Source organism: Bubalus kerabau, chromosome 11 (genome assembly GCF_029407905.1).
Source record: "Bubalus kerabau isolate K-KA32 ecotype Philippines breed swamp buffalo chromosome 11, PCC_UOA_SB_1v2, whole genome shotgun sequence".
Classification (NCBI taxonomy): domain Eukaryota; kingdom Metazoa; phylum Chordata; class Mammalia; order Artiodactyla; family Bovidae; genus Bubalus; species Bubalus kerabau.
This window is the reverse complement of record NC_073634.1, coordinates 39328079-39340755: the sequence shown is the minus strand read 5'-3', so window position 1 is coordinate 39340755 and position 12677 is coordinate 39328079. Positions and strand designations below refer to the sequence as shown.

The 12677-nt window shown below is 43.3% G+C and overlaps 1 protein-coding gene across 1 annotated transcript; it reads left to right on the top strand.

The window, feature by feature from the left end:
- The first annotated feature begins 2032 nt into the window (after positions 1–2032).
- GPR75 (G protein-coupled receptor 75) lies at positions 2033–9075 on the top strand. The gene is made up of 2 exons (XM_055539093.1): positions 2033–2119; positions 6856–9075. The coding sequence occupies exon 2, from the start codon at positions 6950–6952 to the stop codon at positions 8570–8572; it is 1623 nt and encodes a 540-aa protein (XP_055395068.1). The 5' UTR covers positions 2033–2119; positions 6856–6949; the 3' UTR covers positions 8573–9075.
- The last annotated feature ends 3602 nt before the right edge of the window (positions 9076–12677 follow it).

Below are 12677 nucleotides of genomic sequence, written 5' to 3'. Positions count from 1 at the left end.
CACACCACAGTGAACATTTTCATACCTTCATGCTTAAACTTTCTTATATTCAAGTATTTCCTTAGGATAAATTCCAAGGAGTGAGATTTGTGGGTCATGAATTTAAACATTTTTAGGGCTCTGATGTTCTTTCCTCAAAGTGCACGTGTCAGTTTCCATTGTCAGTGTGTACCAGAATGGTAGTTTCCCTGCAAACTGATAGTCTGTCCCTATCTTAACATATTTTTAGTCAGCCCTGTTTGTTTATTTGTAGATTTTCCACTTTCTGACTGTGAAGCCAGTGTTCTTTCCAGTTTGACACACTGCTGGTACATTCTGTAGACATAATTATAGTGGCTTTAGTCTTGTTGATACTAGTTTTGGAACTGGTGATTCCAGATTCTGTTCTAGACCGTCTGATCTTTTACAACTTATGACTATGTGTGTGTGTCCAGTATGAGATAATTTTTCCCATAAGTGTAACTCGTGGCATTCTCGCCAAGACCTATTGTAATATCCTTCTGTCATATGGCCACATGCCTGGAAACGAGCTGGAAATTATGCAATAGCTAATTTATATGGAGAGGAGTGTAACGTTAGGTTAGTTTCCACTTTGAATGGCAATTCCACTCTAAATACTAAACGATGTTTTTTGGTCGATTATTTCTAGCCTCTGAGGTCACCATTACAACATAGATTAGAATTGCTGCAAGTGGTAGGGGAGTAGACTATTTTGTGGGAATTGGAAATTTTCCTTGAAGTTATTTGTAAATTCTGATAACACAATCAACTCCTGGACAGAATATCTACCTCATAAATTATCCAGCCCTCTTGATTTTTCTTTTGATGAAAGCAGAGTGGGGGGGCGGTGACTTAGGGAAAATACATTATACACATAAATCAAATTCTTTGGTACTTGTTGGTACCAAACAGTTCTGTTTTAAAAGATAACCGTTAGCCAAAATAAAGAGTTTCGATGGCAATACCCTAAGTACTTCGCTTGAATGGAATTCTCAAGATCCTAGTTAGCAGGCTGGCACACAAGCAAAAAAGGGCTTACTTAACCCTCTTCCTTTTGTCTCCCAGTAGCAAACATACTTGGGAATGCTACTTGTTTGCTCTTGAGACTACAAGCCACATAATGAGTTCATTATTTTGGACACACTGGACTGTAGGATGGGAGGTTGGTTACTTTTTTGGTTCCTGTTCTTTCTTACTAAAACTAGCTTATCTAGTTTTGCATACATGGCTTTTCAAGATGTTTTACATTCAACATGGCATTGAGTGATGTCCATGATTTCTTGGCTTTTGCCCATTTCCTACCCATTTGCATGGGTACTTTCTTTGCAATTTGCTTATGTTTCCTAATAGATACTTCCTTCTCAGTGAGAGAAGGAAAAAAAATAATAATAATGTTAAAGTTGGTTTGACTTGAAGTCTGTTACAGTGACGTGATTTACAAATTCTGGGTCTCCAGGTACCACCCTGGAAGGGGACGCCAGTTTAATCTAGGAGCAAAGTATTAGCTGCAGCGTAGAGAGGAGCTAGGCAGGCGCACTTGGAAGCACCAGGAATGGGGAGAGGTGGGCGGCGGCGGGCCGGCCAGAAGCCCAGGGAAGGCCCTGGACCCCGCTAAGACCGACTTGAAGCCACCACCCCGCCTTGTCCACGGTCTTCACTCTCTAAGGCCAAGGCCTCCATGGGTCACGCTGTGTGCTATCGGCGCCCCCACCTTTGCCCTCCTCTCCCCCCAGTCCGCCCCACTCTTCCTCCATATGTCAGCTCTTGCCAGCCTCAGGGAGCCCCCACTTCCCGAGCGGCAAAACGGCGCGCCTGAGACCGCGCGGCGCGGGGAACGGAGGTCGCGGCGGCGGGAGCTGCCGGCCCCGGTGCACCACGAGGCGGCCAGGGCGCGGGGGCAGGCGGGGCACAGAGCCCGAGTGTCCAGCGGAGGGGGCGGCGCCCTCGGCGTCTCCGTAACTGCGCCTCCGCGCCCCGGCTCGCCGCGGCTCCCGGGATGCGCGGAGGCGGCGGCGATGGCCATGATGCCTCCAGCTCGGCATCCGCCGGGGCGGCGGGCGAAGCTGGGGTCTGGGCTGCGAGATGGAGGAGGAGGGGCGGCGCTGCGGCCACCAGGCAGGTGAGAGGCCGCGGGCCCCCGGAGGAGGACGACCCCGCGGGCACCGGGAGGGCCGCCGGGTGAGGGAGCCGGCAGCCGCGTGGGTTCGGGCCCGGCCGCCGCGCACCTGCGCTCCTGGCGAGGCCTGCGGAGAAACCATCTCGCTCCTGCCTTGCGCGTCCCCAGGCCCCGAGGGGCCGGTGGAACCCCTCCTCCACCACCCATACCCTGCCTGAACCCTCCTCACCTCACCGACCCTTTCCAGAATCCTTTACATGCTTCCCTAGACCGGCCTAGGCCCTCCTCCATAACCTTCTCCAGCCCCGGAGCCCCTACCCATCTCAAGTCCCCAGTCGGGGTCGCCATGCCCTCCCAGCAGTCTCCTAGTCCAGCCTCATCCTCAGGAGGATGCTCCACAGCCTCCCATCTCCCTCACCAAACGACCCTACCCGACCCCATCAGCCGCTCCGGGCTTCAAAAGTAGTTTAGTGGGGAGAAAGAGCATGGCCTCTGAAACGCAGATAAGTCTGGCTTGAATCTTAGTGACCTTGGACAAGTCATCTGACTTCTCTGCCGTTTTCCAGATATCTCAATACAAATCCAGTGGGAGTAATAACAGTAGTACAAAACCTTGTTCTCTTGTGAGGGTTAGAGTCTGAAAATGCTTGCCCTGGAGGAATTGAAGGCATTATTTGGTGCGGGGGTGGGGGGCGGGTGGGGGGAGAGTTGGAAGAAACCAGATCATGAGTTGACTTGTAGAAGCTCATGTAAAATGTTTGATATGTACTAAACTATTAAGATAACACACTAAATTATCAGAGGCTCTTCACACATATCATAATGCGAAATCATTGATGTACATTTTCACTTACTATTCCTCGCTTACTAGTTACTTGAGGGTCTCTCCTCCTTAGTTGTAATAAGATGCATATAATATGATTTCATTCCTTCTTATTATGTCCAATATGCCTTCTTCTTAAGACTGATGTTCCAACTTAAAATTTTTCCGATTTTATTATTTTTATTGCATCTTCTTCCAGGCCCTATTTATGCTCCCAGAGATAAAGAGTAGCTTGTATGCTTGCATTGAAAACAATGTTGGTAACCTCTATTTAATATTTAGGAATAAGTAGCAGATGCATTCATTTACACCCCACCCCAAATAACTGAGTTTTATAATTCTGCCAGCATAGCTTTGTCCCAAATTGTTATCTCAGCCTCCTTTTTCTTAAAGTCTCAAAAGTTAGTACTAAGACATAGGTTTACTTTCCCCTCACTTCCTTATTACTTCAAAAGTTTCTCTGCCAAAACCTTTACTTCTGATATGTCTTCTTCTTTTTCTCTCTTTTCTCTTCCCTGTCTCTGATTCCTTCCTTTTTTTCCTAATTATCCCAAATCAGAGTGATTTATAATTACCTGTACCAAACAATAATTTTTCAACCTCGCCAAAAAGGTACATGCAAATATATATACAGATATGTACATGGAACTTTGAGTTGGGAAGGAATTGCAATACCTACTTCATAGGGTTATAATGAGAATAAAATAAAGTTGATAACCTATGTAAAGCTTCTAGTAGAAGTCTCTGGCATGCAATAACCACCCAATGCATTATAGCTGCTGTAACTGTCTTCTGACCTGGGACTCCCTGCCTTGATTGGTTTGCTATTTTGTTTAGCTTGGTGGTGTGCAGCCTTTAGAGAGTAACTGCTTAGGTTCAAATGCATGCTCTGCCTCTTTAAGATAGGTGCTCTCTCTGCCTCAGTTTCCTCATCTGTAAAACAGAGGTAAGTTATACTGTCTGTCTTAGGGTTGTGACGATCTGATAAGTCAGTAGTGTGGAGCACCGGGAGCAGTGCCTGGCACATCACAAGCATTTAGTAAAGGGAACATACTAATGATGATACTGCCCCAGAATTCCTGACTCAGAATTCTTTTATCAATCTATTGAAAAAATTATAATTGGAGAGAAAGTAAAAGTTGCCCCTCAACTCCTCCAAAATTTTTTTTTCCTTCTGCCTCTTATCTTTGGCTAATGTTGATGCTTCATCATTCTGTTTTCCCCTTTCCAAATGTCTCCTAGCCTGGACTCTTCATAACTTCCATCAATCACTTCTTTTTTTTTTTTAAATAATTTTCATTTATTTATTTATTTTTGGCTGTGCTGGGTCTTTGTTGCTGCATGGGGTTTTTCTCTAGTTGCAGAGAGCAGAGGTTACTCTCTAGTTGTGGTGCATAGGCTTCTCACTGTGATGGCTTCGCTGGTGGAGCCCGGGCTCTTGAGTGCACAGGCTGCAGGGGTTGCAGCACATGGGCTCGGTAGTTGTGGCTCCCAGGCCCTAGAACACAGGCTCAATAGTTGGGGCACACAGGCGTAGTTGTTCCGAGGCATGTGGGATTTTCCTGGACCGGGGATTGAACCCGTGTCTTCTGCACTGACAGGCAGAGTCTTTACCACTGAGCCACCAGGGAAGCCCACCCCATCCTTTATTATTACTCACTCGATATTTCTCTTAGCATCCTAATTCCAGACTTCATCCTTCTAATGTTCCCAACCCAAATTCCTGCTTCCCTCTTCAGAAGTCAGGGGAATTTTCTATAAACAGGAGTATCACCTTTCTGCTTCTACAAATTGGATTTTCTCTTCTACCCCCTTTTTCATTGGTTAACCCCAATCTTCCAATAAACAAAAACTTAACAGTATAAGTTTTTTTTCTTTCACTACACAGGTATTATAAAGTGTTCAGAAATGGGCACACAGTCTTTAAGTGAAAACAATAAGCTGTCCATTATTATTATTATTTAATTCTAATCATCAGGAAACTAAAGATCAGGACTAGTTCTTCTCTCCCGTAGAACTCTTACAAGGAAAGTACAGAAAAGTTGGTCCTACTTCCCAGTAGAGAAATACATGATATTTTCATGATCTGTACTTCTTGACCATTGAGAATATATAAGAGGTTATCTTCTTCCTTCATGAAGGACACAAGTTAGTTTTATGGATCTCCCCAGGACTGAAATGTGTCTGAGGCTGGAACAGGTGTACCTATTGCTGAATGCTGGGAGACTTCTGTATCGGGTGGTTCCTAACTCCTGCTTGAAGCTCCCAGTAATCCCTCACTGATCTGGCCCCTTCCTCTGCACCCTATGATTCAGCAACTAAAGGATTTACCCCTGGCTTCGCTGGAGGCCCTGGGACTCAGCTTGAGCTGGTGGTTAAATATTCTGAACATCACCCATGGACCTCCCCAGTACCATTGGTTATTCTTAAAATGCTGGATTAAAGCACATTCTTTTTGGTTGCCAAGAGCTTTGGATGTACCACTGGAAGCATCTTTGGGAGTAGGGTGGACACCAGGCCAATGGGGCTTTGCGATTTTGAACAACAAAAGACTGTGTGAAGGTATTTTAAATCTCATTGCAAGATGGGAAGAGAAAATTAAAAGACCAAAACGAAAAGTAAATTATTCTTTAGAAGTAGATGCTGTGTCGTGCTCATCTGTGCACCCTGAGTACCTGGTGTAAAGCTGGCAGAGAGTACGCGCACGTAGATATAAACTGGATGAATGCATGTACTGGGTGAATGTATGCATCCTGCTTCATCATGAGGATATTCCTGCTGGGATCATGATAACTCACATTTATATACAGTTTACAGAGCAAACTGGTAAAAATCCCAAATATAATTCTGACATCATTCATTACTTCCATTTATATAGTCCTACACAAAGTTCTTTTCCAGAGGAGAATATGGAGTTGGCCAAGAAATCACAAGCAGGGAGAAAATATAAATAATGGAAAATAAAGGATTCTTCCTAGAGAAAGAAACCGGATTTGTTAGTGATGTGTGGAAGTTTTGTAAAAGGCCACAGTATGCTTCAGTGGTACCCTCTTGCTTATGGGTTTCTCTGGTGGCTCGGACGGTAAAGAATCTGCCTGTAGTACAGGAGACCTGGGTTCAATCCCTGGGTTGGGAAGATCCCCTGGAGAAGGGCATAGCAACCCACTCCAGTATTCTTGCCTGGAGAATTCCATGAACAGAGGAGCCTGGCAGGCTACAGTCCATGGGCAAAGCACAGAGTCGGACATGACTGAGTGACTTTCACTCTTGCTTATATGTCAAGCACATGCTGTTTTTTGCTTCAGTCCTTCTGCTGTGAAGACCTGCTCCCTTCTCCCAGCCTGTCTGTCCCCCACTCCATACCCCTCACCTTTCACCCACCTAGCCCTTCCTCATGAAGACCCCCTTAGCCTCTCTCAGCCTGCTCCCTGGCCTGGATCAATCCCCCCTTCTCTTCTCTCCACACTTCACTGCCATCAACTGATTTGCCACATTTGGCTGTAATTACATAGATTGATCTGCTCCAACTAGACTGTGATCTCTTTGGTAGAGAGGTTATATTCTTGGTGTCCAATGTCTGGTATCAGAATTTCTGAAGGTAACGTCTGCACACTCACCCTTTAATTACAATCTCAAGGGGGCTAGGCCTCAGTATCTTGTTTTCTTTTTTTTAACCTGCTTTCCAGCTGATGCTTAAACTAGTTTGAAAACCCCTGTGTCCTAAAACCTAAACTTAGCTGGATGAATATATTTCAAGGTACCTATGTCTTTTCTGTGTGGGGCTTTGGGAGGAGAAATGCTTTCTGGGCACTGGGTCAGAGCTGAAAAAGCCTAGTGCTTTTGTAAAAGATCACGAGATCACTCTGCTGTCTCCATTCATTCCTTTCTGTTTCTGGGGATGCATTTTTGTGCGCAGGCTTTTCTGCCTTGGGCCCCTTTTGTCAGTCGTCGCTCGTCTGTGAGTTGAGGCCCTGACTGCCTTCCCACAGAAGGAAGAGTCGTCTCTGAAGATGAACTCAACAGGCCACCTTCAGAATGTGCCCAACACCACCCTGCTCCACGTGCCTCACGCCCAGGGAGGGAACAGTACCAGTATCCGGGAGGGTCTCCAGGAACCCGTCCACATGGCCACCTTGGTGACCTGTACCTTTCTGCTCGCAGTCATCTTCTGCCTGGGCTCTTACGGCAACTTCATTGTCTTCTTGTCCTTCTTCGATCCGGCCTTCAGGAAATTCAGAACCAACTTTGATTTCATGATCCTGAACCTGTCCTTCTGTGACCTCTTCATTTGTTGCGTGACGGCCCCCATGTTCACCTTCGTGTTGTTCTTCAGCTCAGCCAGTGGCATACCGGACACTTTCTGCTTCACCTTCCACCTCACCAGCTCGGGCTTCATCATCATGTCCCTCAAGACAGTGGCGGTGATTGCCCTGCACCGGCTCCGCATGGTGTTGGGGAAGCAGCCCAACCGCACGGCCTCCTTCCCCTGCACCTTGCTCCTCACTCTGCTCCTCTGGACCACCAGTTTCACCCTCGCCACCTTGGCCACCCTGAAAACCAGCAAATCACACCTCTGCCTTCCCATGTCCAGTCTGATCGCCGGAGAAGGGAAAGCCATCCTGTCTCTCTACGTGGTCGACTTCACCTTTTGTGTGGCGGTGGTCTTCGTGTCCTACGTCATGATTGCTCAGACACTGCGGAAGAATGCTCAAGTCAGAAAGTGCCCTGCTGTGATCACCGTTGACGCTTCCAGACCACAGCCTTTCATGGGGGCCCCTGTGAAGGGAGGTGGCGAGCCCATCCAGTGTACCATGCCGGCTCTGTACAGGAACCAGAATTACAACAAACTGCAGCACGTTCAGACCCATGGATACACCAAGAGTCCCAACCAGCTGCCAACCCCTGCGGCCAGCCGGCTGCAGCTGGTATCAGCTGTCAATCTGTCCACGGCTAAGGACTCCAGGGCAGTGGTCACCTGTGTGATCATTGTGCTTTCGGTCCTGGTGTGCTGTCTTCCGCTGGGGATTTCCTTGGTGCAGGTGGTTCTGTCCAGCAATGGGAGCTTCATCCTTTACCAGTTTGAACTGTTGGGGTTTACGCTTATATTTCTCAAGTCAGGATTAAATCCTTTTATATATTCTCGGAACAGTGCAGGGCTGAGAAGGAAAGTGCTGTGGTGCCTCCAGTACATCGGTCTGGGTTTTTTCTGCTGCAAACAGAAGACCCGACTTCGTGCCATGGGAAAAGGGAACCTCGAAGTCAACAGAAACAAATCCTCCCATCATGAAACAAATTCTGCCTACATGTTGTCTCCAAAGCCCCAGAAGAAATTTGTGGACCAGGCCTGTGGCCCAAGTCACTCAAAGGAAAGTGTGGTCAGTCCTAAGATGTCTGCTGGACATCAACACTATGGTCAGAGCAGCTCTACCCCCATCAACACTCGGATTGAGCCGTATTATAGTATCTACAACAGCAGCCCATCCCAGGAGGAGAGCATCCCACATAACTTACAGCCAGTAAACTCCTTTGGGTTTGCCAATTCATATATTGCCATGCATTATCACACCACTAATGATTTAATGCAAGAATATGACAGCACATCAGCCAAGCAGATTCCAGTCCCCTCTGTTTAGAGTCGTGGAGGCTAGCGAATCTTATATAAACTGTTTTGGTTTCTGATACTAATTGATTTTTTAAAAATTTTGGGAGACCAGAGGTACATCAAAACTTAAAGACCTAGACAGTTGACACTTAGGACTATCTTTTATCTGAAGTATTGGCATCTCTTGGTTTGCTTTGCAGTTTCTTGACATTTTAAGAGTAGATGAAAAAGTATTATTTTACACCTGACCTGTACTCCAATCTTTTGTACTAAATTTTTAAATAGATGCCAGGGAATGGTTTTGCTACTGTATTAAAGTAGGGAAGGAACTGATTATGATCATTTGAGCCAATGTTATGATTCTTTGAAGTATGAGCTGGATTTTTTAAAGACTATGAAGGTATCATCTTTACTGAGGTATTATTTTTATTAACTGGATTATAAATTTTAATCCTTTGAAGCATTCAAATGGGGTCAATATTTTTCTTTTTTGGTAGCAGGCTTATTGGAATAAATAACACATTGTTAAATCAGAAATGTATTATTTATAGCTGTATTTACCAAAAATGCACAAGCATTAGTTACTTTCTTTTCATAAGACAGTCATCTAAGAATAAAGTACTATGATTATTACCATTTCTAATTATAGATATTATTCTTTTGTGTCAGCTGAGTAGCTGTATAGTTCTTTCAAAAAGAAATCCGTTTTTTCTTGCTAAAAATGAATTATTCTATTTCAGAATGATCTTACCCAAGAAACTTAGTAAAGAGGACTGCATCTCTAGTAGAGTGATGCTCTTCCTGGGAGAGCAGGCGCTAACTGTGGTCGTCTCATCAGGGTGCTGTTCTGTCATGTGGGGAGTGGGCTAGACTGTTGTATGTGTTAGACAATCTTTAATTATTGTCTAAGAAGGCGTAAGGATGAAATGGGGGTGTTTCAACTTATGCTTTCCTTCTGTGTGAGGATGGTTTGTTCACAACCTGACAAAGAGTATCTAAATAACTATTTAGAAAAAAATTTTTTGATCTTTGTTTATATATTACCATGGTAGAAAAATTCTTAAGATGATCTGTTTTCAAACTAATTGTGTTACTTCTCTCCCATGAGTCTTAAACTGGACATGGGCAGTAAGGGGAAATAGATTTAGTATTTCTACACTTTAAACTAATTTTATTATATACTCAGTGATGCCTAGCATAACAACTGTAAACTTATTTTTTTAATGTAAAAATGTTTTCATGATGTAGTTGACTTTTGAACTCAGTACGATTTTGGAACTATAGCTTCTAGAAAAGATGAGCATCAAGATACAAAACCTATCTTTATAAATTGCTATATTCAAGAACTGTTACTACAGATTGGAAGGCACTTTGTCCCTTTGGATGAAAGGTGTTCAGGTTATAGCATCCTCTCCCATGCTGTTCCTAAAATCAGAGATTATGAGAGGCATGGAGAAGATAGTTAATACTCAATTAGAACTCTCCTCAGTCTCGTCTAATAATTCTGACCTTCCAGTATCAACCAGTCATTTCTATTTCCAAGGTTTAAGTATGAGATATGGATTTTATTTTGTTTTTAAATTCAATTTTTAGGACTCTCTCCTTCCCTTCCCTCTCTCCCTTCTATCCTTTATTTTTACTATTAAATTTTATAACAGAAGAAAAAATATCCACTCTCACTTTTTTTTTTGGTAATTGAATGCTATTTTTGGAAGTCACATGACCTATTTCAATTGTGCTTTTATATTTTTAATACAACTCTGTTTTCATTTGTTAATATTACCATGAAATAGTTTGATATATAACCTCTTTTTAACAAAGAATTAGGAAATCTAATATCCTCTCCCAAGATCATTTGAAGAATGGTGGCAAATGAGGAATTAAACATTTATCTAAATTCAGAACCTGGTATTTATTTCAGTAAGCCAAACAGCTTTTAAGTAATAACATTAATCAAGAAGCTATTTCATACTTTTTAAGGTATGAATCTCTTTTTGGCCAAGCGTTTCAAATGTGACTCAATAAAAGATATTTTTAAAAATTTTCTATTGTACTTGTAAAACTAAAAATTACAGGTTTCCTTTGTGACTTTTGAGTTTGAGATGATTTTGACCCATGTTTGGCAGGTAAAAATCATAGCATAAAGAAAATTAAGCATGTGCATATGAGGTTTCAGTCTCTTTATGCTCATCAAGAAATTATGGATTTAACTTGCATGAAGTACATAGTGGGCTAGATTCTTTATATCTCTGTATCTATGTCTATATGTAGGTATATGTAGATATAGATATAGAGGTAGGAATATGTAACTTGTCTCTTCATAAGTTATATATGTCTAGCCATATCTATATCTACCTGGAGATAAAGATATAAATAGGCATATATAACTTCTTCATAAGGGCTAAAATGAAAACTTTTATAAAAGTAATGAGAATTCACTTATATGACTAATTAAGCAGGGCATATTAATTAGTTCTCTTGATGCTTTATTGTGATGCAAAGTATGTGATTCAAACATTTTATAATTGTTCTGATGTTAACCATTAAGCCAGATTTGTATTACTGATGCTTTTAATGTTCTTTTAAACTGATGTTTGGAAAATAAAAATAATGAAAATCCTGACATTTCTGAAAATCAGACTGCAATACTTTTATGTTCCTGTTCAATCACTTAAAAACCATCAGAGAATAGCTGTGTTGAAACTCCGAGAAAGTTCTTTTCCTTAAAAGACGAAATAGCTTGTTTGACCACATTTTGTAGCATGCATTTATACTCAGAATAACTGGGAATAATTAGCTCCAAAGGTTATTTACTAAACTAGGTTTATCACCTAGAGGGAAAATTTCTGACTAAACATTTCAAACACTTCTCTGAAATGACATGAATCTGGTAAAAGATACAGAGTTCTGGATATTTCAGTTTATCAATCAGGGTTTGATTTTAAGAATCAGGAAACATTAGTTTAAGAAGAAAAGGACTGAATATAGGAAGTCAGATGTCTTCTCAATCATTAGAAGGTCAAGGCTCTTCGACAATGGGTCTTCAGGAAAATTCCAAATAAATGCTACCAATAGCCAGCAGAGCTGCTCCTTCTGCTATAGCCAGGAAGGGAGGGATTCAGGAGATTTCCTTGGACCTTGGACTTCAAGGACACTGGCTGCTACACTGCCACTACCTTTACAGCCAATCTTGTTGACACCTCCAAAGCAAATGCTGAACATCAAAGCAGTGCTGCGGAAAAACATTGGTACCGGACCTTTAGTTGGCAGAACCCAACTTGCCTTTAAAACCTGAGGTTCCGAGAACCTGGAAAGTGTGGTTACACTAAAAAGGTAAACTGAAAAGAGGTTCAGGAAAGATCATGAGTTCCAATCCACTCCATCTTCAAGGGGGTCCATCTTTTTGGTGCTCAACATTTATAGCCACTCCTTTAGCTGTGCGTCCAAAGAACACCAGCAAGAACAGCGCCACTCACAACTGCTCTCATTTAAACAAAAGCATGCTTCTCTCCTCCACAGGAAAGATGCAAAGTCCAAACAACTACCCTCATTCTTGCAATGAACTTTTCTAGTTCAGTCAAAAATCTCAACTTTATATTCTGTAACATAAGGATGAGATTGTAAAGTTTACCACTGAATGGTCAGGCCACTCAAGAGGGCTGCTGTCTTGCTGCTTGTACATCCTGTGCCTGCCCTACCAGCACCCTGTGTACATGGCTAACCTTCCTACAGGCTTGCTCCAGGCCCCAGCTAGTGATTGTTTCTGTGAAAGAGGGAGTGGTGTGCCTTTCCACTAGTTTAACTAGGGTAACTAATGAGCCCACCTGATGTCAATTCCCCCATCACTGGTCATCTCCCTGCACTCTGGCATAGACTGCCGTCTTGTCCTGCCTGCTCACTGCTGCCCATGGTGGGGTGTCACTCCAGGACCTTGCTTCAGTTCCTATGATCCATTAAACCATTTGATACTGACCAGGGTTCTTGGCCTTCCCTAGTCAACACAAATTGATAAGAGGCCTGTCACAGTAGTGGGGAGAGAAAATAAGTAACAGTTCCCTTGCTCACTCCCAGAGGTGAGGAGAGCTGGTTTCTTATATGGGGTGAGGGTAGGGGTAGTCCAGAGGTCAGGCCATAGG